At 43.0% G+C, this 24,053-nt stretch overlaps 2 protein-coding genes across 8 annotated transcripts in view; one reads left to right on the top strand and one right to left on the bottom strand.

The window, feature by feature from the left end:
• LOC125634471 (elongin-A) overlaps positions 1-18,103 on the bottom strand; it is a 47,964-nt gene extending 29,861 nt beyond the window's left edge. For 5 of the 6 annotated variants that reach the window (XR_012667578.1, XR_012667576.1, XR_012667577.1 and 2 more), the window contains exons 1-3: positions 17,912-18,068; positions 4,022-4,078; positions 998-1,110 (exon numbers count right to left, since the gene is read on the bottom strand). Coding sequence is in view for 3 of the 6 variants with exons in the window: in XM_075126462.1 (XP_074982563.1) it covers positions 998-1,110; positions 4,022-4,078; positions 17,912-17,989 (248 nt within the window). In the remaining 3 variants the exon portion in view is untranslated. Of the gene's footprint in view, positions 1-997; positions 1,111-4,021; positions 4,079-17,911 lie in introns of all 6 variants that reach the window. The other variant, XM_048845279.2, reaches the window with a different exon arrangement.
• The window catches only part of KLHL31 (kelch like family member 31), a 29,401-nt gene continuing 12,408 nt past the window's right edge, over positions 7,061-24,053 (top strand). The window contains exon 1 of one of the 2 annotated variants that reach the window (XM_048845281.2): positions 7,061-7,092. The gene's annotated coding sequence lies outside the window, so the exon portion shown is untranslated. Of the gene's footprint in view, positions 7,093-18,692; positions 18,797-24,053 lie in introns of those variants that run through there. The other variant, XM_075126461.1, reaches the window with a different exon arrangement.

Here is a 24,053-nt window from a genome sequence, read left to right as displayed (position 1 = left end):
TTTGGCCTTCACAACAAAGAACTAGGTAAGTTCAAGGAGGATAGGTCCATCAGTGTCTATTAGCCAAGATGGTCAGGGATGCAACCCCATATACTGGGTGTCCCTGCTAGATGCTGGGATAGGACCACAGGGGATGGATCACTCAATAATAGCCCTGTTCTGTTCATTCCCTTTGCATCATCGACACTGGCCATTGTTGCAAGACAGGATACTGGGCGAGATGGACCATAAGTCTAACCCAGTATGGCCGTTCTGATGCATTTGCTCTGTATGCAAGTGGGAATCAAAAGTCAGACAAAGAGGGAGAATTATATAGGAACCTCATATAACTAAGCCATGGTACATTACAATGCCACAGTACTCAGAACACAGTTTATAGTAAATGCCACTGAAGTCAGAACCAGCAAGTATCAGGAATGGCCCTCAAATACATTAACTTGGAGTTAACTTGAGATGCTTCACACATGCTCTACTTTTTTGTTCTTCTTGAGGAATATTTCATGTACGTTAATAAGCTTGAAGTTGTGAGGTTCCTCCTCTTCCTCTCTTGGAAGTAGCATGGTCAGGGAAAGGAAATCAAATGACTGGAGGTGTGATGAGGAAGGAACAACATTTAACCAAGTACCACCACATTAGCTCCCTTCCCGATCTGTACTTGCCACTTCCCTAAAGAATTAGACAATGATACCCATTCGCTGGATTAGTCCAGCCTTCATCAAATCCATGGGCTGAGGACGGGCTAAGGACTGGCTGTTTGTCTACAATTGGTCAAATAATTATTTGCAAACAATACTGTTGAAAGTTTTGGCAATATTTTACCAAATAGCATTCACAAACTAATCTTCCATTCCATCTAGTCTATTTCCAAATATGAACTTCTCCTATCTGTCTTATCTTATCATGCTAATTTCATTATATTAAAAAAACAGTCTGAACAGATAAAAATATTATATTGGACAACAATTTATCTCAAAATTAAAATTAGACTCACACCTACCTTTCATTTTCTGGCGGAATAAGTTTTTTCCAGTGGTTTACCAGAGATTTAGCTATATTTCCAGCAGTGGCATGTTTCCTAAAACTGTTAACTGTTTTTCCTACTCCAGTTTCCTATTGGAGACAGTGCAAGGAGGACAGAAACACATGACCAACATCCCAAATATACTTTTTCTACTAACTAATTAAATTCACACAACAATAAGTTAGTAATTGGAAAAATCCTTTGACAGATCACTCAGATCATAAAGATCATTTTTGTACCAGAAACAAATATTCCAAGGGAGCCAAAGCAAAACCACACGTTTATAACCCAAAATACTGAGTATTTGTAATATGAGTATCTTTCTATATTTAAGTTTTATGAAACTTCAGCAGAGAAATTAAGTTACTTCTTATCCTTTAGTGGTCTAATTCTAGCAGTTCACTCACCTTGAACATTTTTGTCAGCCCTGTCTACACAGGCACAAAAAGCATCTCTCTCAATAGGATTGGGTTAGATTGATTGACACCCCGCTATTAATACTGACGTAGACAGAATTTAACACCTTTAAGATCATTTGAACTGGTTGTGTTGTAGCCAGACTTTATCCACACAGGCATTAAGGTATGTGTGAAGTTTTACTAGAATTAAACTATTTGAACTATTTCAATTGAAAAAACCTACACTTTTTTGCCCAGGTAGACTGGCCCTTGAAACTAGACTGTTCAGGTTCATTTTCTGGGACTCAGTACAATTATTATTCATATTGCAGTCGTGCTTTGGGGCCCCAGCCATAGATCAGGACACCACTGTGTTAGGCACCACACAAACTGTCCTTGTCCTGAAGAGCCTGTGGTTGTGGCCACACAACATTGCAGGCGAATTTTCATCATGAGAGCATATCTATTTACATTTGGTTACATAGCCCCCTCTTTTTTAAAATGTACACAAACACTAAAATGGTCCTTGTGACACTGAGCCAGAAAGGGTTAAACAACCACCAGGCTAAGTGACCTAAAGATCACCCTTTATGCACATATTAGGGAAGTACTGACATGGCAAACAGGGCCATTTCTTGTAGATTGTTATCAAAGCCATGTAAGTAGACTAAATCCTTTGAAACATAAGTCTTTTTTGTAAGATAATTAGAAGTAATTACTTATTGTATTTGTCTGTGTTTACCTATATCTGTTAGAAGCATCACAATGTGATTTCATTAGCTGGTAGATGATACACTTCTACTCCTGTATGTTACTATATTCTATTGATTCAGAGACCAAAAGGAATATTAGCAATTAGATGAAATGTGTGGTGTAATAATATCTTTATTTCTCTCTGAAGTTTGTAGTAAACTACCTGTGGATCTTTGAATGATTAATTGCCTTATGCTCATCAAGGCAACTAATTACCATATTCAACTTGGCTGTCTGGGTGGGAGCCTATGGTTGGATTGCTTTAGAGGAGCTGTATTTTGGCTTCTGGGTAACCCATAAGGTATTGCAGAAGCTGTTTTGTTGCTGGCTTGGTGAATCTAATTGTTAGAATAAATCACCAATTTGGGGGATTGGCTGCCCCATTCTTTGGGGTTTGCCCTGATCAATCTCATTGAGGCCCCTCCAGCAACCATAGTAAGTCCTACACTAAGTTGACAGTTACCTCTTAAAGTTCTCTCCAGCTAAAGTGACAAGATATTCCTGTGACATCTGCAAATAAGAGTTATATGTGCTTTTCCTGCACAACCAGCTGTCCATCTGGCTGTTCAAAAAAATTATTTCACTTAACACAGAAGGGGCTTCAGTGACATCATCCAATACTTTTCAGCAATGTTTCCTACATGTATGATAGTTCCCAGTTTGCTTGAAATTCATACAAGAGAAGCTCTAGCTTTTCCTAGGATTAATGTTTGAAACATCTCAGGATATAACAGTACAATAAAATTATATAGAATCCTTAATTGTAACTATCACCCTCTTTTTCCACTTCACTTAAAGGATCCCAAATGGCCTGTCACATTATTATGAACAATGTCAGAGAACTTCAGTTAAATAAGTATCCCACAGTGCTTTCTGATTTTAAATTATCTAATCACTACGTGAAGGGGATTACTTTATCCAGTACTGAAGTGCAGCAACACTGCACACAGGTATGAGACAAAGTGAAGAATACTATATCCACATAGAACTGAATTTAGGCATGCAAGATGCCATGAGGAGATTTGGAAATTGGACAGGATACCTAAGAGAATACATTTCCTTTCGTGAAAAATATCAGGGAATCTTCACAGTCCACAGGTGGTTAGGACCTTGATATGCAGAACTCCGACACCAAGACGGAGAACTGGTTTACTAGTGACTGCAAGGAAGAAAAATGCCACCACCTAAATACCTAAACTATGCCCTATAACGCAAAGGCATACCTTGGAAGTCTCCCATATATGTACTGACACTCCTTATCACAGAAAATCTGATAGGATGTGAGATGGTGTGAAAAATAAAATACTAGCAGAACCAAGAGCATCATTAACCTGTGACTACTAGGATGCTTGTTCTAACTGCAGAATCACAATTAAAAAGGGATTTTGTGTTCCTTGGAGGAATGGAAGAATAATCACGGATCTAAAAATATGAAGTGGTCATGTTTGTTTCATCTTAGGTACAGAATCAAAGCACCAGCACATGTAAATATAAAATATAATTGTGTGAGCACACAAACCTACTCCATCATATTGGCACAGAGGCCACTGCACTTGGAGGAAAACCCAACCAGCCCGGGATTCTGTTCTCTGGATACTCAGTAGAAGAGCCTAATATTGTCACTATATGCCATGCTGCCATATTTGCTAGACAAGGCAAAGTGCCTCTGGGTGGTTTTTGGGAAAAGACTCCATGGTCCCATATAACTTTTTATATTAAAAATGATTTGGGATTAGGATTCAGGATTGCAAGGTGCAGTAACTTTCCTGGCTTCTATGGTCACAAATCACTGAAGATGCCACAGATAACTTCATAGATGAAGGCTTTCAGCACACAATTTCTCACTTACCACTAGAATGTCCAGTGAAATATCCAAATCCTGAAGTCCCTTAAGTGCTTTTATAATCTGGAAGAAAACATTATGTCAGTCTACAAGTAACATTTCATGAATTTTCTCCTATTATTCTTACCCTCTCCTTGTAACAGAGATGCTATTGAAGAATTCCTATCCTAACCTCTAAATTGATACTTGGCAATCTCAGTGTGTTTATTAGGTTAGAAGTGCACATACTAACTCAGAAAAAATAAAAGCAGACCTGTGCTCCCAGGTATATATGAGAACATGGAAGAGAATTTCAGATTAAATATCTCTTCCACTTACTTCCTTAGTTTTGTGTTTCTGACATTCCAATCTTCTTCGACTGGTGTATTTGATCTTGGTTGAGTAACTTCTATTTTACTGAGAGTTAGCAGTTTTGGCCTATTGATTATGAACTCTATTCTGTTGCCCCTTGAATAATCTTTCCAGCCAAGGACAAGTTTGGCAAGTTTAGCTGTACAGCTCCATAGAAGTATTTCAGCTGCACCCTCCAATTTAGAAGGTATACACAAAAGTCCAGTAAATATCAGTGGCATCACTGTAGAAATGAGGCCAAACGAGATCCTACAATAGAGACTATTTGCATATTCCATCACCACACCTGGCTTGGAGATCTCCAGTCACTGATACAGAGTGTGTCATATGCCAGAGTAGTAAGTTTCCCACTAGATCTCCCCATATGCAAATTACTGACTCTTCCTCAATCAGACAGGGGCACAAAATTACAAAACTCCCTTTTAATTCAAAGGAAATGCAGCCTGAGTTAAAGGTAGGATAAGGCTCCAAGTTTTTATTCCAAGTTATTGTTTCTTTTTAGGAAGAGGGAGAGCCATTGTTATTCTGTTTCACATGCACATAACATATCAGCCCTGTTCTGAATCCAAATATTTTTCATTGGCAAGCAAAGCAGAAAAAACCCCACAGCTTGATTTTCAGATAATAAACTGATCTTCTCGTCAATTCTGGCCCAAAAAACCCCAAAACTTTGTTTAGACTTGCAAAAAAGAACAAAAAAATTATTATTTTAAGCAATTTGATAATACAACTCACAAAAGTATCACTCTCAGAGTCACTTTGCTAGCCATAACCACACTTTAAAAACAGCCTCCCTGCCCTTCCCTTTCCAAAGGCCTTTTTTCTTGTACTATATTATACCTGTGAGGAAAGAATTAATGATGGACTCCAAGCACAAGCTTCAAATCTATGCTTTTAACTCATCCAAAGTTTGGGAGTATTTGAGCTATCCTTTTAGTCATGCCCATCTCTACAGGCAGCAGATTACAAGAGGATTTTGCCAGGAACATGTACAGGTGCATAGATCATGAGGTAAGGTTCAGAACCTGTTGGCAGTAGCAGACCCTTGTATGTGAACTATAGATTAGCTGACATTTATAGTTTTAGATTAAATGTGGCTACTCAAACCCTGTCTCACATTTTATGGGCTTTTTAGCTACTCTTGTACCAGCAAAGTTACTATACACAAAAGATTAGCAAAAAATATTGTGTCTGGTTTTTTCCTCCTTTGATTTTACTTTGTGCATAGTCAGTTTCACTCTGTCTCCTGTATACTGTCAGTCTCCCTGTCTGCATGGATCTTTTATACAGTAAAAAGGGGGAAACATTTTAAAAGAAAATAAGTACACTTGTAAAACCACGAGTTGGTAGAGGGACTCAGACTGGCATAGTACCTGAAGCTGTTACTTTACATTTTTAAAAAAAAAAAAAAAGTGATTTCAAGATTAGTGTCCCTTTAAAGGACTATAAATTTCCTGTATGTAATTCTAAAATTGCAAAAGCAAACTGAAGTTTTATTAAATAATTAACAATAGGGCTTCCGGGAGCCAACAGAAGCAGCATCATATATAAAAGACTCTAATTTTGTAAGTGTGTATGTAGTTTGTATCTCAAAAGGTAACAATAATATTTTTCCTTACAATACCCCATCCCCAGTGCTTGGCCTGATTACCATTCATTTAGTAGATCAAACAGTTACAGAGCTGAACTTAGATTAGTTCTCTTCCCTAAGTAACCCATCAGAAAAATCTGATGCACCAGTGGTTACAAAGTAAGGCATTTGTTCTTAGGCCTTCAGTCAAAATTATTAGAAATGAAGTTAGCAATATTTAAAAATATAAATATATATTATATATAGTTTCTCTAATCAGTATATAAAAGTAAATTACATAGCACCACTATTTCTTTTAAATTTATTTTAAGAGTCAAAAGAAGGACATAGCTCAGACATTTAGCCATATAAGATGACTGGACACTCAAACTAGAACTTATTCCTCAAACTTTGTAAAGGAAAGGTCTTCAGAGTCAAACCTAGAGTCATGGTAAAATTAAGTGTTTTGATCACTAAGAACAGAACAGGAAGAGTTTAAAGACAGTTCAATTTTTTATAGACTTCTGAAAAGTAATTTGGTTTTGTGAATTAACTTATTACAAAGGATCTACAGTAAGATTTCAGGGAATACTTATTGTATTATCGGCAACGTCAACATCAAATCTATTGGACACACCACTTCAAAACCAGCAGACCAATGTACCACAAGTGCATGTAGATGGCAAGCAATTCTGATAACATACCAACATATTTTAATAGGAGATTTAAAAGTTCTCATCCCCAGTAGAGTTACTATACCAGGGCTGCAATATCAATTTTGTTTCCTTGAAATACAGGATACAATTAGGAAGTTAACACAAGAACCAACTGATTGCATTAAAAAAATCTAAACTAAAAGAATAAATCAGATTCCCTGACAATCCTTTTTATGGAAAGCACCTCCTGTTCACTAGAAAGCATGGGACGGCTGAGTCTGCAGTGAGATCAGTCACTATGTATGGGAATACCAGAGGACAGACAGCTCCATTTACTTTGTACTATAAATGGGCAACGTAAATGCCAGCAGCGAGTCTAGCAATAAAAAAAATGGCTGACCTCACAATCCAATACAGGAGAGTGCAAAGCATGAACAGTGACAGCAACACACACGGATGCAACCGTTCCTGTCTCATTTAGGAGCCAAACATTCATACAGGTATGACCAAAGAAGAAAATGTAGCTTATTGAACAAGCCTGTAGTTTCTGAGCTGTCATCTGAAGAAATTTGCTATCTAGTTTGCCAAACAGCTTTTATTTCAGCTTTTTCTTAAAATCTGATTTTTACCTAAGTAACCATGATTCAATGCCTATCAACATATGGCCTTTGCCAAAATTAGAGCATACAACAAGGCATAATAAAAATACACTTAAACTTTTCATTTGACAGCCTCAGAGCTCTCCACGATCATGAATTTAGTTCCAGAATACTCCTTTGGTATTTCTTTATGTAAAGCAAACTAAGGCAGAGAAATTAAGTGATTTGCCCAATATCTCAGAGTTATTAGCAGGTCTTCAAATAAAATCTGAAGGTCCTAGTTTCTCTGCTTTGCTCTAACAGCTATGAGAATGCAAATTATGGCCTAACTATACTTCACTCATGGGACTGTACTCAAAAATTGATGTAGTTTTTCCCATAAATATTTTATTTTACAGAATGTTATTCCCTCCACTGTTTGTAAAGATAAAACCTTTAAGCTATTTTATAACAAAGTGACATTAGCTACATTCTTATGGAAAGTCCCATACAATTTGATAGCGATCTACAGAAATTCTTTTTAAAAAAAAAGACCTATAGAAGGTAAAGAAAGCCTATCAATAAAAAAAATAAAGTTATTTCCTAATTATCTGTATTATGGCAGCACAAGAGGCACCAAACCAAGATGACTGTACAGTGCCTAGAACAATCACACAGTAAGGGATAGGGGAAGGGACTAAGATCTTACAATTTAACTAGTGAAGACAAAGGGAAGGACAAATGGTTGAGACATATGGCCAGAATGACGGTTGGCAAAAGTTATGCTAGTTCCATGATTTTCTTTCTGGCTTTTGTGGCATGTTTTTTAAATGAATTTTCGAATCGGAGATAGAATAACTGGGGAAAGTGGGAGGAGGATGTGTTAGCAAGAGCAACAGTGGAAAAGAAAGGAAGAGAAAAGGAACATTGGATGTGTAGAGAAGAGAGACAAGAAAAGCTGGTGAAGAGCTTGAAAGACAAAGACAGCAGAGGAGCAGTAGGGAAGAAGAGGTGGGAGCAAACAGCCAGCCAGCAAATAGAAAATATTGTTCAGAGTCTAAACTGAAGGCACAGTGATGACAACACCAGCATCCAAAGTGCTATAATGGTCCAGGAGTGAGGTGGGCATCTCTTATTGGAAGAGTATGGCTACTGAATTCTGCCTAGCTCCTGGGCTGGTCTACTTCCCAGCTGGTGGCGCTTTTTCTGTTTCCCCTCATGTAAGGCTGGATGGGGACTAGTGCCTCAGGGTCCCCCAAATCTTGTCTGTTCAAGGGAAGCCCTGACTCTACCTCTCATCTATCCCTAGTGCTGATGGTACCCATGGCCCTGCACAGGAAAAGAAGTGTCTAGCGCCTAGAGGTCGCTCCACCATCAGATACTACTAATTTTACTCTCCCTCAGCCCACATGGGGAGGGAGCTCCTTGGCGACTGGTATCCCTGGACAGGTTGTGCCTCACTCTGATCTGGGGGTGGTATGAGCAATGGTGGATCCTTCATAGTTTATGGGATTTTTCAGAAGGGACATGATGCTAATTTTTAAATAAATTCAGATTGTTGTGCATTAAGCATTAATTCTTCATTTGGGTTCAAGATTAACTTCAATTGTCCTGCACCTCAGATTAAGACACCTGACGACCACCAAATATTAACAAAACAGCTCTGTAAGGACAAGGTGCTGGTTGCCGTTACAGTAAGGGTGAAGTTGAAAACTGCAGTTTAAGATTCTTCTCAAAGTGTTTTAGGGTCTTTATAGGCTATAGCCATTATACCCTTCCCTTCAAGAGGTCTGCTTGCATTATGTTTAACTTTAACCAACAATTACCACAGAGTTTAAAGACAGAAGAGACCATGAGATTAAATTATTATAATCTCCTGCGTAACACAGGCTCTAGAATTCCTGTATTAAGCCCATAACTTCTGGCTGAACTAGAGCATCGCTTTTGGAAAGACATTGATTTAAAGACTTCAGGTGATGGACAATCCACCACATTCCTAGGTAAATTGTTCCAACTGCTTAGCGTCCCTTACTGTGTGATTTACTAAAAATAACTGTGCCTTACTTTTTGCTTGAACTTGTCTAGCTTCAGCTTTCAACCACTGGATTTCACTGGCCATTTTCTAAAAGATCAAAGAACCCGCTACTATCAGAAATCTTTTCCCCATGCAGGTACCTCCAGACTGATCAAGTCACCTCTTAATCTTCTTTGAGGTTCTTTAGTCGCACATTAAAATAGGTTTCCAGACCTCAAATCATTCTTGTAGCTCTTTTGTGAATCCTTTCCAATCTGTGAGCATCATTTTGTAACTGTAGCCCCACCCAGAACTAGACACTTTTATAGTAATTATCTCACCAATGCCATATACAGTGGTGACAACATAGCTCTATATCTACTGCTTACATAGCCAAGGACAGCATTTGCTCTGTAAACCACCACATTGTATTTTCATCTCACGATCAACTGGTTATGCACCATAAGCCCCATGTCTTTTTCTGAGTAATTGCTTTCCAAAATAGAGTCCCCCCCTGCCCCATTCTTTAAGTGCGACCTGCACTCATGGTTCCTAGATGTAATCTTGCATTTAGCTGCATTAACATGTGGTGTTCAAGTGAGCCCAGCTTACCATGGGTTATGGATCGCTCTCTAGAAAGGCCCTGTCATTATTTACCACTTCCAATTATTGGATTATCTGCAATTTTTACCAGCAATGTTTTTATGTTATCTTCCAGATCAACAAATTCTGAATAGCATCAGGCCAAGAACAGATCCTTGGCACCCCCAGTAAAAACACTCCCATTGAATGAGGATTCCTTATTTATATTTACTTCTAAAGATTTAACAGGCAGTTTTTAAGCCACTGAATATGTGCTGCATTGATTTTGTACAGTGCTAATTTAATTATCAGAGTGCTGTGTGGTAATAAGTCAAATGCCTTAAAGAAGTCTAAATATACTAGATCACTGTTGCATTTGCCACCAAATTTATAACCTCATGAAAAACATTGAGTTTGACAAGATCCATTTTCCATAGAAACATTTTGATTGCTAGAACTATGCTTCCATCCTTTAATTCTTTACTGATTACATCCCACATAAGCCATTCCACTATTTTGATGAGGAAAAAATGTCCAGCTGATTGGCCTATATTTTCTTGGGTCATCATCATTTTACCCTTTTTAAAAACTGGCACAACATTAGCTTTTTTTCCAATCCTCTGAGATTTTCCCCAATACTCTAAGCCTGGTTAAACAGCTAAATCAATAGCTCAAAGCACCTAGGCCAATTCTTTTATTACTCCTGGAAGCATATTATGCAGATGTGAAAGTGTTCACTTTTAGCAACTTCTGTCAGAATAGACCACATTTAATTATCACTGTGAGCTGTGATAGTCTTCCAGCTTCTTCCCAAATACAGAATAGAAATATTTGTTGAACTCATCTGCTTTCCTTCTGCATCATCACTGACAATTTTACCATCCCTATCTAATAACAGATCTAAAACGTTGTGATAATTTCTTGTGCCTCATATTTTAAAAATTCCTTCTTATTGTCTTTAATCCTACAGGCCATATTCTTATGGATATCTTTAGCTTCCCTCAGCAACTGACTGCATTTAATGACCGCTAGCATATAGCCATTGCTGTCAGCTTCCCCTTTTTCAATGTGTTATATACTTTCATTTTGCATTGCTGTTTTTCTTTCTTAACCAGGAAGTTTGTTTTGAAAACCAACAAAGATTGTTGTGATTGCTGTACTGTTGTTCTGTGGTCAATTAGTAAACTCCCAAACATCGGTCACATTGATTGGGAGGAAAGATGTACACAACAACTTCAACATCAGGAAATTAGCCCTTTTAAAGCACCATGTAAAGATTACTGGTTAGGACTATCTCTCTCTCACATGCGCAGGCACACACCTCTCTCAGAACACTGTACATTTACTAATTAAAAATAATTTTAAATTTGACAACAAATCCTTTAAACAGTAAGGCCCAGATCCACACAGGTACTTGGACAACTAACCCCCTAGAATTAGACACCTAAGTCTGGTTTTCAGTCACCACTGCACTCCCCAAAACCCTTGTTCAGCTGCCACCTAATTCTGTAGGTGCCTAAACTCACTCGGTGCTTAAGTTTTTCCAGTAGAAGTTTTCTAGGTGCTTAAGTTTCTGTCTCTGGATGTGCACACTGATTCCTCACTGTAAGCATATCTCCTTTCTAACCCCCAGCACAATCTATGAACTAGGAGAAGATGGGCCTTTGACTTCCTAGCTCACCCATAGGGCCCAATCCTGTAGGTGTGCTTAGAAACTCCCTACCAGATTGGGTCCCATTCAAAATCTGTCCAGAACAGGAGGATGAGGTGAGGGGTGGGGGGGTCATGTAATGTAAGGCACTGGGTCGCAGCGGTGCTAGTCAGCACCAACCAGGCCATTAAAAATCCCGTCAGCGGTGCTGCCTTGCTAAGTCAGGCTAGACCCTACCAGTTCTGACACTGTGCTGCACCCTGGGAACAGCCAGCACCAGGTCCAGCTCCTAGGTGGGGGCGCCACAGGGCTCCATTCACTGCCCTCGCCCTGAGCACTAGCTCCGCACTCCCATTGGCCGGTTCCTGGCAAATGGGAGCTGGGGTAGGGGGGTGCTGCCTACAGGCAAAAGCCATACACAGCTGCTTGTGTGCTTCTGCCTAGGAGTCAGACCTGCTGCTGGCTGCTTCCAGGGCACAGCGCCGTCCACCATGCCAGAACAAGCAGGAAGCCTGCCTTAGCACCCCTGCTGCGCTGCTGACCAGGAGCCACCCAAAGTAAGCCCACGCCCCAACCCCGCACCCCAACCCCCTTCCCCAAATCCAGAGCCCTCCCCAAATCCATAGCCCCCTCTGGCACCCCAACCCCCTCATCCCCAGCCCAGAGCTCTGACCCCCTCCAACACTCGAACCCCCTGCTCCAAAACCAGAGCGCCCCCCCCCCACCCACACACCCCAAACTCTGACCCCCTCCAACACTCGAACCCCCTCATCCCCAGCTCCATTGGGTCACGGACATCAACAATTTTCTTCAGCTGGGTCGCCAGAGAAATGTTTGAAAGCCACTGGGTTCAAGCACTCTCCTGAGAGGTGAGGGAGACTGTCATTCAAACCTTCTTCCTCCAGCTCAAGCTGAGGGGGGAATTGAACCTGTGGTCTCCTACATCCCAGGAGCAGTGCTCTAGCCACTGGGCTAAAAGTTGTAATGTGGGCAGCACTTCCTCCTCTCCCCACCCCCATTTTGGGTGGCTTGCGGCAGGTGCCTTACTCATTTTCACAGGAAATTACTTAGACACCTAAGCTGCCTGATTTCAGGAGAGGGGTTTCCCAGTTGTGGGTTACAAACAGACAGGCACCACCTGGAAGCCTGGATTTAGATGTCTAACTCCACGAGAGGGGCAGGGCTTAGGAAACACCCCTCTTGTCAGCATCTCCCACCATGGACTAGCTTAGGCAGCTCTCTGCCTAGCATGATGGCTTTTGTGGATCGCATTCTAAGGCACCCATCTCTCCTCATGTATTGTATAGCGGGCCCAGGTGCTTAACTGGGCTTTACAGATCACATTGTTGTTCCAATGTTTTTCTAGATGCCCAAGACTTGTGACGCTAAGTGATGCAATACTTAAGTCCCTTTGTGGATCCTGGCCAAAGTTGTGAAGTTCCCCCCTTTTCCCCCCAGTTATATAGACACAAGTTTTAAAATTGCCAGCCATACAAACTCAGCCAGGGCTCTGAAAGTCAAACATGATCCCCCCTTCTGATCTTCCATCACCAATAATAAACATTCCACAGGGCAACTAAGGCTTGCAGTCACACCTGTGTAATGCCAGTAATGATTAGTGAGTTTGAAGAGCTGAAAGTGGGAGCATAATTTGCAAGCAACAGTTGCACAGGTGTCACTGAGGATATGGCCTGCAGAAACAAAAACCATTCAGCACAGGAAAACAACCTGCTACTTTGACTCTCATAGCCAGCACATATAGCAAATAGCTTCACTTATATTTCAAGGGTAAGACACAGGCGTCTAAATAAAATTATGAATTTTTATATTATGTATAAAATCACACACAAGAGAGGGAAGACAGAAAAATGTAACCATAAATGAGTTCCAAGTTTTAAGTTCAGTAACCACTGATTGTTATTTAAAAATTATTATAGCTGTTCTCTGCATACAACAGCTATGACAGAAATTGAGAACTTTAACCTCTTACTACATTCAGTCCAGGCTTGTAACTTTCAACTATGGTGCCTGATTAAATGTTATACTTCGGACAGGTCTACACTGGGAACTTGCATCCAAAATCCACACTCCTGAGCAATGGTCCCTCTAATTTTTGACAGGTTGTGTTTGCAAAAAATTTCTTCTGTGCAAATTTTTGTGCGTGTGGTGTTTCGCCGTGTGCGCCGGGTTTAGGATCTGTGTGCACACACACAGCTTAGAGGGAACAGTGCCCCTGAGACAGGTAAGTAGGCTGACCTAACCCTTGGTATAGGCAGTGCTAGGTGAACAGGAAAATTCCTCTATTGATTCTTGACCTATCTGCTGCCTCTTGGGGAGGTGAATTACCTTCAGCAATGGGAGAACCTCTCCTGTTGGCGTAGGTAATGTCTTCACAAAGCTCTACTGCTGTAGCGTTTTAAGCATAGACATACCCTCAGTTTCCTTTAAACATGAGATTGGATGCCGATTAGTTGTCAAGATATTGTGACTGGTAAAGGGATAAACAGCAGCCAGTGGAATCCTGCTAATCTTCCCTCTCAGGTCTGGTTTCATCTTAGTTTGCTTTAGTGGTCAAATGCTGATCCTTCAGATTAGACAGATCTGCGTTTGAGGTTTGGTTCTGGGTACTTTCCATCTAGTTCTAACTTTGTAGGACTCCTGGGCAATCCTGCTATCCTACTGGTTACTGGATTCCTTTTTAAGTTTAGGAGCAGCTTTGTCCTTCCTGCATGACTGGAATATGTGATAACTTTCTTACACTGACAGTTTCATTCTCTTTGTTGTATAGCATTAGCAAAGTCATAAAGGCTCATCTGTCACACTTAGAACCACTATCAAATACAAAGTAGTTTGCACCCCAGAAGCTCAACATGTTTTAGCTTTCTAGTCTGAGTGCCAAGAAGCCTTCTGACATAAACACTGTCAGTTACCTTGGGCTTGTCTACATTACCTGCTGGATTGACTGGCAGCGATCGATTTATCGCATCTAATCTAGATACGATAAGTCTACCGCCGAGCACTGTCCAGTCAACTCCGGTACTCCACCAAGGCAAGAGGCGCAGGTGGAGTCAACGGGGGAGCATCAGCCATCGACTTATCGCAGTGAAGACACCGCGGTAAGTAGATCTAAGTAGCTGAAGTTGCGTAACGGAGATCGACCCCACTCCCCATCCCCCAGTGTAGACCAGGCCTTAGATGAGTTTGCTTTAGATGCTCGGTTATATCGAGGTCACAAGTTCTAATGATCTTCTCACCTTTCTGTTCCTTATTATCATAAGCCACCACCGCTATTCTAGAGTCTCCTGATCTTAAAAAAAAGCATCCCCCTGTAAACTGGATAAAATTACCATGACTTGCCCCATTCCAGGTCAAAATAACCAAAGAGAAATTACAACAAAGGCCAACTGACCTTGGGCAGCTTTTCAAGTTTAATTAATTCATTAATGATTTGGAGGATGGTGTGGATTGCACCCTCAGCAAGTTTGCAGATGACACTAAACTGGGAGGAGCGGTAGATATGCTGGAGGGTAGCAATAGGATACAGAGGGACCTAGACAAATTGGACGACTGGGCCAAAAGAAATCTGATGAGGTTCAAAAAGGACAAGTGCAGAGTCCTGCACTTAGGATGGAAGAATCCTATGAACCGCTACAGACTAGGGACTGAATGGCGAGGCAGCAGTTCTGCAGAAAAGGACCTATGGGTTACAGTGGACGAGAAGCTGGATATGAGTCAGTGTGCCCTTGTTGCCAGAAAGGCCAATGGCATTTTGGGCTGTATAGGTAGGGGCACTGCCAGCAGATCGAGGGACGTGATCATTCCCCTCTATTCGACATTGGTGAGGCCTCATCTGGAGTAGTGTGTCCACTTTTGGGCCCACACTACAAGAAGGATGTGGAAAAATGGGAAAGTGTCCAGCAGAGGGCAACAAAAATGATTAGGGGACTGGAACACATGTCTTATGAGGAGGGGCTGTGAGAACTGGGATTGTTTAGTCTGCAGAAGAGAATGAGGGGGGATTTGATAGCTGCTTTCAACTATCTGAAAGCAGGTTCCAAAGAGGATGGATCTAAACTATTCTCAGTGGTAGCAGATAATAGAACGAGGAGTAATGGTCTCAAGTTGCAGTGGGGGAGGTTTAGGTAGGATATTAAGAAAAACTTTTTCACTAGGAGGGTGGTGAAGCACTGGCATGCATTACCTAGGGAGGTGGTGGAATTTCCTTTGACGTTTTTAAGGTCAGGCTTGACAAAGCCCTGGTTGGGATGATTTAATTGGGGATTGGTCCTGCTTTGAGCAGGAGGTTGGACTAGATGACCTCCTGAGGTCCCTTCCAACCCTAATATTCTATGATTAGTTTATGAAGTAACTCATTACAGATATGTTCTTACAGAAGACCTCCCCCCCTCAGTCATCAGAAGGCACCCAAATTTCAGAAAGTATCTTGTACTGACACGTCAATCCTTTTATTTCTGAAATTGGAGAATTTGCTCCTACAAATTAGCTTAAAAACCACTGAGACTCAGCACCACTGGAATATCAAAACAAATGAGACAGGATTTAGCTAAAGAAATGATTCTTCAAAAACTTCTAACCAAGAGTAGTATTATGCAATAGAACCTCAGAGTTACGAACTGACCGATCAACTACACACCTCATTTGAAACCAGAAGTAAGCAATCAGGCAGTAGCAGGGGTGGGGTGGGGAGACAAATACACTGCAGTACCGTGTTAAATGTAAGCCACTAAAAAAATAAAAGGGAAAGTTTTAAAAAGTATTTGACAAGGTAAGGAAACAGTTTCTGTGCTTGTTTCATTTAAATTAAGATGGTTAAAAGCAGCATTTTTCTCCTGCATAGTAAAGTTTCAAAGTTGTATGAAGTCAGTGTTGAGTTATAAACTTTTGAAAGAACAACCATAACATTTTATGACTATTTCAGAGTTATGAACAACCTCTGTTCCAGAGGTGTTTGTAACTCTGAGGGTCTACTGTACATGTGAGCACTCCCATTAAATTCAACAGGGCTACTCATGTAAGGCAGCACTGATGGAACGGTCATTTCAATATCATTGTTATACCATCATCATGGCTTCCCTTAGAGATATTAAGCACATAAATTAAATATAAGAGGCATGGGAATAAACACTGAAGTTTGCATCAACATGAGCTTTAATACATAACTGAAAGGTAAAAGTTAGATCAGATAAATTTAATTAGTTAAAAGTAAATTTCACTATATACAGTGACTTTATATTTTGCTTTCAAAAGTACATTATAAAACAAATGCTTAAGATTTTATTCCTATTGCTTTTTAAGCTTGTTTGTAGCACCTCCCTCTAGGCGTCTTTCTATTAGACTTGCTGTGCACATCAAACAGACATTGGAGTCTCTCCAGTAGGCATCCACTCATTGCAGAGGTGGGCAAACCACGGCCTGTGGGCCACATCAGCCCACAGGACCATCCTGCCTGGCCCTTGAGCTCCCAGCCATGGAGGCTAGTCCCCGGCCCCTCCCCGCTATCCCCCCTGCCTCACCTCTGTGCTCCACCGCTCCTTCTGGGCAGCCTGGCGGTGTGGTGGCTCTGGCTGGGTGGCAGGGCTGCGAGCTCCTAGTGCTCTGAGCACAATGGTAAGGGGGCAGAGGGGTTGGATATGGGGCACAGGTCCCGGGGGGCAGTCAGGGGCAGTTGGAGGAGGTCCTGGGGGGTCAGTTAGGGGAGCAGGAGGGTTTGGATAGGAATGGAGTCTTGGGCGGCCTGTCAGTCAAGTGGCAGAGGTGTGGATAGCGGTCGGGGGGAGGGGAAGTTGGATGGGGCGGGATTCCAGGGGGCAGTTAGGGGCAGGGGGTCCTGGGAGGGGGCAGGCAGGGGACAAGAGGCAGGGGTGGGTGGGCGAGGGATTCTGAGGTGGGCAGTCAGGGGGCAGGAAGTAGGAGAAGGCAGATGCAGGGCAGGGGCCAGGCTGCTTGGAGAGGCACAGCCTTCCCTACACGGCCCTCCATACAGTTTTGCAAACCTAATGTGGCCCTCGGACCAAAAAGTTTGCCCGCCCCGACTCATTGCCACAGGACTGCAGCAGGATGGCTCTCCTTTTTTTGTCAAAATGGCTTTTTAATTTCTTGTTCAGGCACTTTAAAGAATAGCTCTGCTTGGACCACGCAGGCCATTCAGCACTAGGCTGCACAATGCTAAAGCAGGGGAAGTTTCAGGCCTAACAAGTGCCATGGGGGATAAATGGATCTAGGTGCTCCTAGGATGAAGCAGAAGCTTAAGTGAAAAGCAGCCAGGGGTTATCAGCTGAAGGCAATGAAGTCAGTGAAACCACAAACTCGCCTTGCAGGGGGACCTGCCAGAGGGATCCCGCAGCTTGTGTGCGGGAGTCACGGGGGGGAGGGGGAGGGGGGGGGCAGTCAGCCAGAAACAGCCCCCAGCCCAGCACCCCCCGCAGGGCGCTGACTCCAGCCTCCTCTCCCGGGGCGAGGGAGCGAGGCGGTACCTTTTGGGGATCCTGAGTCTGGCCGAGCCGCTCTTTCAGATACAAGACCCTCGGCACCACGCTCGCAGCCTCTGCCATAGCAAAGCCCTGCCGCGCCCAGCAGCCCCGCGCCCGCGCAGCTCCGAGCTCTCGGCGGGCCGCGCCTGCCCCCCGGCGGCGCCTCTTATAGCAGCGGCCGGGCCTGTCCCTCCGCGCCCGCTGGCGGGGCGGGGCTCTGAGAGGCGCCTCTCCCCGGGCTCAGCCCTGGCAGCCTGGGCCGCCCGGAGCCCCGCTTGCTAGCCCCGGCCCTCACGGCTTGCTGAGCCCGCCCGTCAGTGCCGCCGCTTTCCACCCGCTCTGCCTGGGGGCGCCCCTTCCTCCCCGTCCAGCCTTTCCCCCTCTCTCGGCACGCCTCTCCTCCCTTCCCCACACCCGCTTCCTCCACCTAGAGCCCCAATGAATTGTATTGTCAAGTCCCTCTGGTTGTGGGCGGTGCTGTCGTAGCCCGGTGGGTCCCAGGATCAGAGAAGGGCAGGTGCGGGAGGGCTGGGCATAGCATTGCAATTGGACCAACTTCTGTGGGAGGAGAAAGCCGGAGATGAAAGTGGGCCAGTCCCGGGTACCGGTAAGCAAGTGGCCGCCAGTACAGGCCGGCACACAGCCGACGTTAAAGCGCTCTGGCAGGGCCGCTGACGCGGGGGCAAAAGGGGCAGCTGCCCCAGGTCCAGGCGATTTAAAAGGGCCCGGGGCTCCCAGCAGCGCAGCACAGGCCAGGCAGCGCTGAAGGGCTGTCTGGGGAATTCTGGCCCCAGCTCCGCCAGTTCCACCCAAGGCCCCGCCCCTTCAGGGGGCCCAGAGCCACCCCTGCAACCTTGCCCAGGACCCTGGTCGCCCTGCATTGGACCAGTAAGTTCTTTAAGTTACTTTCACCTTTGGAGAGAGCAAAGCTTTGGAGCCTGTACAGAGCTCAGCTGCACAGCCTGCCTCTCTCCCCCAACTTGGGCCAATCAAAGCTATGTCTCTCCCACAACCTAATGGAACATTTTCAGGAAAACTCGGCTCTGTTGTTGATGATTTTATTTTGTCCTCACATTTTCACCCAGCTCCAGTTTGTCTTTTCTCCAGCTTGGAGGAGCAGAGCCCACATGGACACCCCCGACCCCTTGTTAATTTTGGGCTCTCTCGTTACGCTCTCTGGGTTAAGTCTGCGACTCTAAACAGCCCATATTCCTCCCGTCTCTTCTCTTATGCTCCCCAGTGACTGGATGAGGGGTTCTTCCAGTATTGTTTCTATTTAAGGAGCAGACATGAAGAAGGCAAAGCCTTTGCTTGCCTTTTTCTTCTCATCCACCACCACTACCACCATCGTCACTATGGCGGGGCTTAATTTGTGTGAGGGCGTGCCAGAACTGAATGCTGGCACCACAAGGCTTGGCTTGGCAGTTCATAGCCAAGTTCAGTTCTGGGCTTGCTTGGCAGTTCAGTTCTGAGCTTGCTGCATCAGTTAAGAATGTAAAAAAATTGCTTGAGCCCTATCATGTAATTGCTTGAGCTCCAGCACCCCTTGTATTACAAATTAAGCACTCTTCAGGCCCCTCTCCCTGGCAGGGTTTATACCCAGGCAGTGGTGGAGGATGTTCTGGCTGCTCTTGCTACCAGCACCACCAAAGCAGACCCTGCCCCTTCCACCAGCCATTAAAACCCCTAGGAAGCTTTGAAGATGCCATGATTTCAGAGACATTGATTTGTAGGTGCCATCAGTGCTTAATTTGTAATGAAAGAGGTGCTGGAGCTCAAGCAATTAAATGCTAGGGCTCACACAATTTTTTTATGTTCATCAGTAATGCAGCAAGCCCAGAGGTGCTGGGGCTATGAACTGCCAAACCTTGCTGTGACAGGGCTCAGCCCTGGAAAGCCTTAGCACAAATTAAGCTCTGGATGCAGTTAATTTATGTAGTCCTACCATCTTCAGCATGGTGGAAAGGTGACCTAGTGGATTGGGCACTGGACTCAAGAGAGCAGGGTTCAGTTTTGGACTCAGCCACATACTTTCTGTGTGACCTTGCTTAACCTGCACATCAATTCCCCTTTAGCGAAATGGAGATAAGGTTTCCCTACTTCACAGGAGTAGTGAGGACAAAAATCCATTAGGATCTATGGTGATGATAATTATATAAAGTACCTAGAGAGAGCGAATTTGGTGGTCAATTATTTTTATAATATTCTCATCATCATGAAGTTTGTTGTCGTGTCTCCCTATGATAGCATTCCAGGTTTTCACCAAACAGCAAAACTCCTCCAGTAGAGGGTGCTAGAAAGGACAAGTCCAGATATGTCCAAAAATAATATTATTATTCTGTAGCAAACACAGGTGCTTCCTAAATAATATGAAAGGACATGATCCCTTCTTGGAAGACCTTACGCTCTTCAAACATGACGTGAGAGGTGAAGGAGAATGAAGGTGACACACAGTAGGGTAGGGGATGGGCAGTAAGATGAGAGTTGCAGCAATACAGTAGTACAGCAACTCATTTTAGGCATATGTCCTCATTGGTGGCTCTGTTAAGCATTTTTTATTATCTTATTTCTTTTTTTAATTTTTATATAATTAAAATTATATAAAATCAATTTTATATTGATCCAGATCCAGTCCAACATTAAGATTGCTTAGCTGGCCACTGGAGAATCCTCCCTGCCTATTAGAATCCTCAGGCGGCGTGGCATAAAGTTGTTGTAGTGAGTTCTACTGTCTGGCATGGCATGGATGATGGGGGCCTGAGGAAGCGATGTGGCTGGAAGTCCCTTATGCCCCTGTGACACTGCACCCCATATTCTTCATAGAAATATTGTTATGATGTGAATAACTAACTAACTAACATAACTAAGATATGTTTTATGCAAGATGGGTCATGTGAGGTATCATTGGAAAGGTTATGATCTACTGAATGTGATTATCCAATTTGTGTGTATATATCATTTCTGTATCTGAGGTTGGGAATATTGACAATGTAACAATTACAACTGTGTGTGTATTTGGGGAAACACCCACCAGACAGTAGGTAATCATCCTCAATGGGCCATTAGGAAGAACAGTAAGACTTGGAAGATACTAATCTCCCACCTTCCTGAGAAGCTCACTGGCTTTCTGCTTTGACACTACAGGGTCAGGTGATCGGGTCACCTGGTATTAGACGCCCATCTGGGGCTTTCAGTGTTTTTCCGTTAAGAGGAGGTAAGGGGTCAGACTGGGAAACAAAAGATTCCCACTTTATATAAATTCTATTTAAGGCTGGGAAGTAAGGCAATCAGGACTCTTCTCCATTGCCTCCCAGTCCAAGAAGGAAGATAGCTAAAAACACCTAAAGGGAAAGGGAAAGGCAAGGGCTGAGTCCAGGATGAGATGGGGTCCAGTCTGTAAAGAGAAATAACTGGAACTCTAAACTACAGAAGCTCTGCAACTTGCCTAAAACAACATTTAGGGTGAGAAATCATACTTTGTAACCTCTTTCTTAAGTGTATTAAGCTTAGTTTGTGTGTTTTGTTTTATTTTCTGAGTAATCTGCTTTGTTCTGTTTGCTATCCCTTATAATCACTTAAAATTTACCTTTTGTAGTTAATAAACTTATTTCTTGTTTATTTCAAAACCCAGGTTTTGCAATTCATATCTGCAGGGAGTAAAAAGCTGTGCATAGCTCTCCACATTGAGGGAGAGGGTGAATTTTTATGAGCTTGCGCTGTGCAGATCTTTCTATACAGCACAAAACAATATTATTTTTGGTTTATACCCCAAAGGGTGTGTGCACATGAGTGCTGGTCCTTCTCCTAGCTAAGTGCTCCCACGCAGAGCTGATTCCAGTCTGTGTCTGCATCTGGGTATGGCCTTACCTGTGTGAGTGCTGGAGAAGGCTTGAGAGCCTAGCACATCAAGAATAGGGTGAGGAAACCCAGGCTAGTGGAAAGGGCAGGCTCAGAGAGATCCCAGCACATCAGGTGGCACCCTGGATGGGGGGGTCCAACCCATCACAGGACCCCCTCCCCCCCATCTGCAGAAGGCCACAGCCACTGTTTACCAGGCTGCAGCCTGGTGGATGGATAATTCAGGAGCAGTTGGTCACAAAAGGCACCTTTGCACCCTTCCACCCATCCCACTTCTTCAAGTACTACTCAGCCACAGCTGAGGATCTGGTCCACTCAACAGATTTTACTCACTTATTGTGGGTATCACGGAATAAGAGAATTTTCAGAAAACAGTAGTGACTTGACATATTGGTGGAAATGCATGCCCCTATATGAATCTATGTGTGATGAAGAGTAAATGCTTTACTTTATTTTACCTATTTTTCTTAAATAAGCAGTGCATTGTTTAACAAGCAGATGTAATTAGGGTTTGTCTTTTGAATTGTGTCGGAGGGGGAAAGCTGCACCTTGAGCCAAAATGTCCTGGAAAGGCTCTGTCCTTAGGGTGGGAAGAGTAAAACCGTGAAGTCCACCAATACATCAGTGCCAAGGTCACATAAATGGATGAGGAGTTTCTCTCATAAGAGGTGCTACAGATGATGGACTGGAACCAATGCTGGCATTGGAAGCCCAGCGCACTTACTGATACTAGGGTACAACAACCTGCTGTTATAAGTTGTTTGGCATTTTTGTTACCTGATAACACAGCAACAGGACAGAAGGTTAAATCCTGACTCCATTCTGCCTGTGGTACTTATATGCCCCCCATCTCTGTAGTATCTGAACATCTCCCAGTCTCTAATGTATTTAGCTTCACAACACCCCTGTGAGGTGGAAATGGGGAACTGAGGCACAGAGAGATTCAATGACTTGTCCATGGTCACATAGGAAGCCTTTGGTAGAGCAATGAATTGAACCCAGGCTTCCTGAGTCCTAGGCTAGCACCCTAACCATTAGACAGCTTTCCTCCTGATGGGAGTTTTGCTTCTGAATTGAATGGGGCCAAGCTTTCCCCTAAATCTATGAAGCTGAATGACTCACTCGCAAAAAATGCTTGAGTTCATTGTATGCAGTGAATTTTAAAAAGTTAATTTAATTATAATGAAAATTGCTATACTTATATAACATCTTTCATGTTTTAAAGAAATATTAATAAGGGGGTTAAAAATTAATGTATCAATTCTATTTAACAAAGGGATTTTTAGGTAGGTAGAATGGAATTACCATTATATTTGAATTGTCTTTCCTATTGGGGTTAATGCTCCTGTTCTTGAAAATGTACCATGGAATATTTTTCTGATGACGACTTGTCAGAGCCTTGGTTTTGCATACTGCACATCTTATCCAAAAGATGGCAGCTCTAGCAACACAGCACACCCTAGCACTATGATGGGGATTTGGTTCAGTATGAACTCAGGGGAAAGAGCACCATGTACTGAATGGCCAAAACCACATCCTGATGTACTCGTATTTTGCTTGGACGGCTCTCATTGTGGAGGGGTTGTGACTGTAGTAGGGCTATCACTGATGAAAGTTGATGGACCTCAGGAGGCTGAAGTTATCTTTTTTTATCTACGGTATAGAAATAAGACCGATAGAGGCATTGCAAGCTTCCCTGAATCACTACCTTGTCAACTGTATCAACCCTACTCTGGAGATACTTCTTGCAGAAGTGAAAGGATTCTGTGTCCATTCAGTATCTGAAAAATGTCAGCTGGTGCCAATCATGATGGAGATTTGTTTGTTTCTGAGATGTGGTCAGCTGTCCAGTAGGAACTGAACTCAGTTTACACAAGTCACTTATGGTAATTGTTCTTGGTCACTACTGGCTTGAAGGACATATTTCACCATCAGGCTTGCAAAGAAATCCTCTTGTTCTGAGTAAAACTCAGTGGCAGAATCATGATCTATGTTTGAACCATTAACCTATGAAGGGTTCAGTATCCCATTACTAGTCCCCCTGGGATACTCAGTACCCCTTGTCGTGTAGGGAGAAGGTTATCTGCATTTCTTTGGAATAGGAATGCAGTTATGTTATTGTGGGAGTCCACAGCACTATTGTGATGATGATCCTCTATCTGAATAAGATATGTGGCCTGTATTTACTTAAACTCATAGTGACAGAAAGAAACCTACACTGTAGATGGTGGAGAGAAGAGGTCTGAATCAGGTTGTATTTTGTCCATCTGGGACAAATAATACAGTT

This window comes from Caretta caretta, chromosome 3, assembly GCF_965140235.1.
Source record: "Caretta caretta isolate rCarCar2 chromosome 3, rCarCar1.hap1, whole genome shotgun sequence".
Lineage (NCBI taxonomy): Eukaryota > Metazoa > Chordata > Testudines > Cheloniidae > Caretta > Caretta caretta.
The sequence above is the reverse complement of the archived record's forward strand: the minus strand, read 5'-3'. Positions and strand labels throughout refer to the sequence as shown.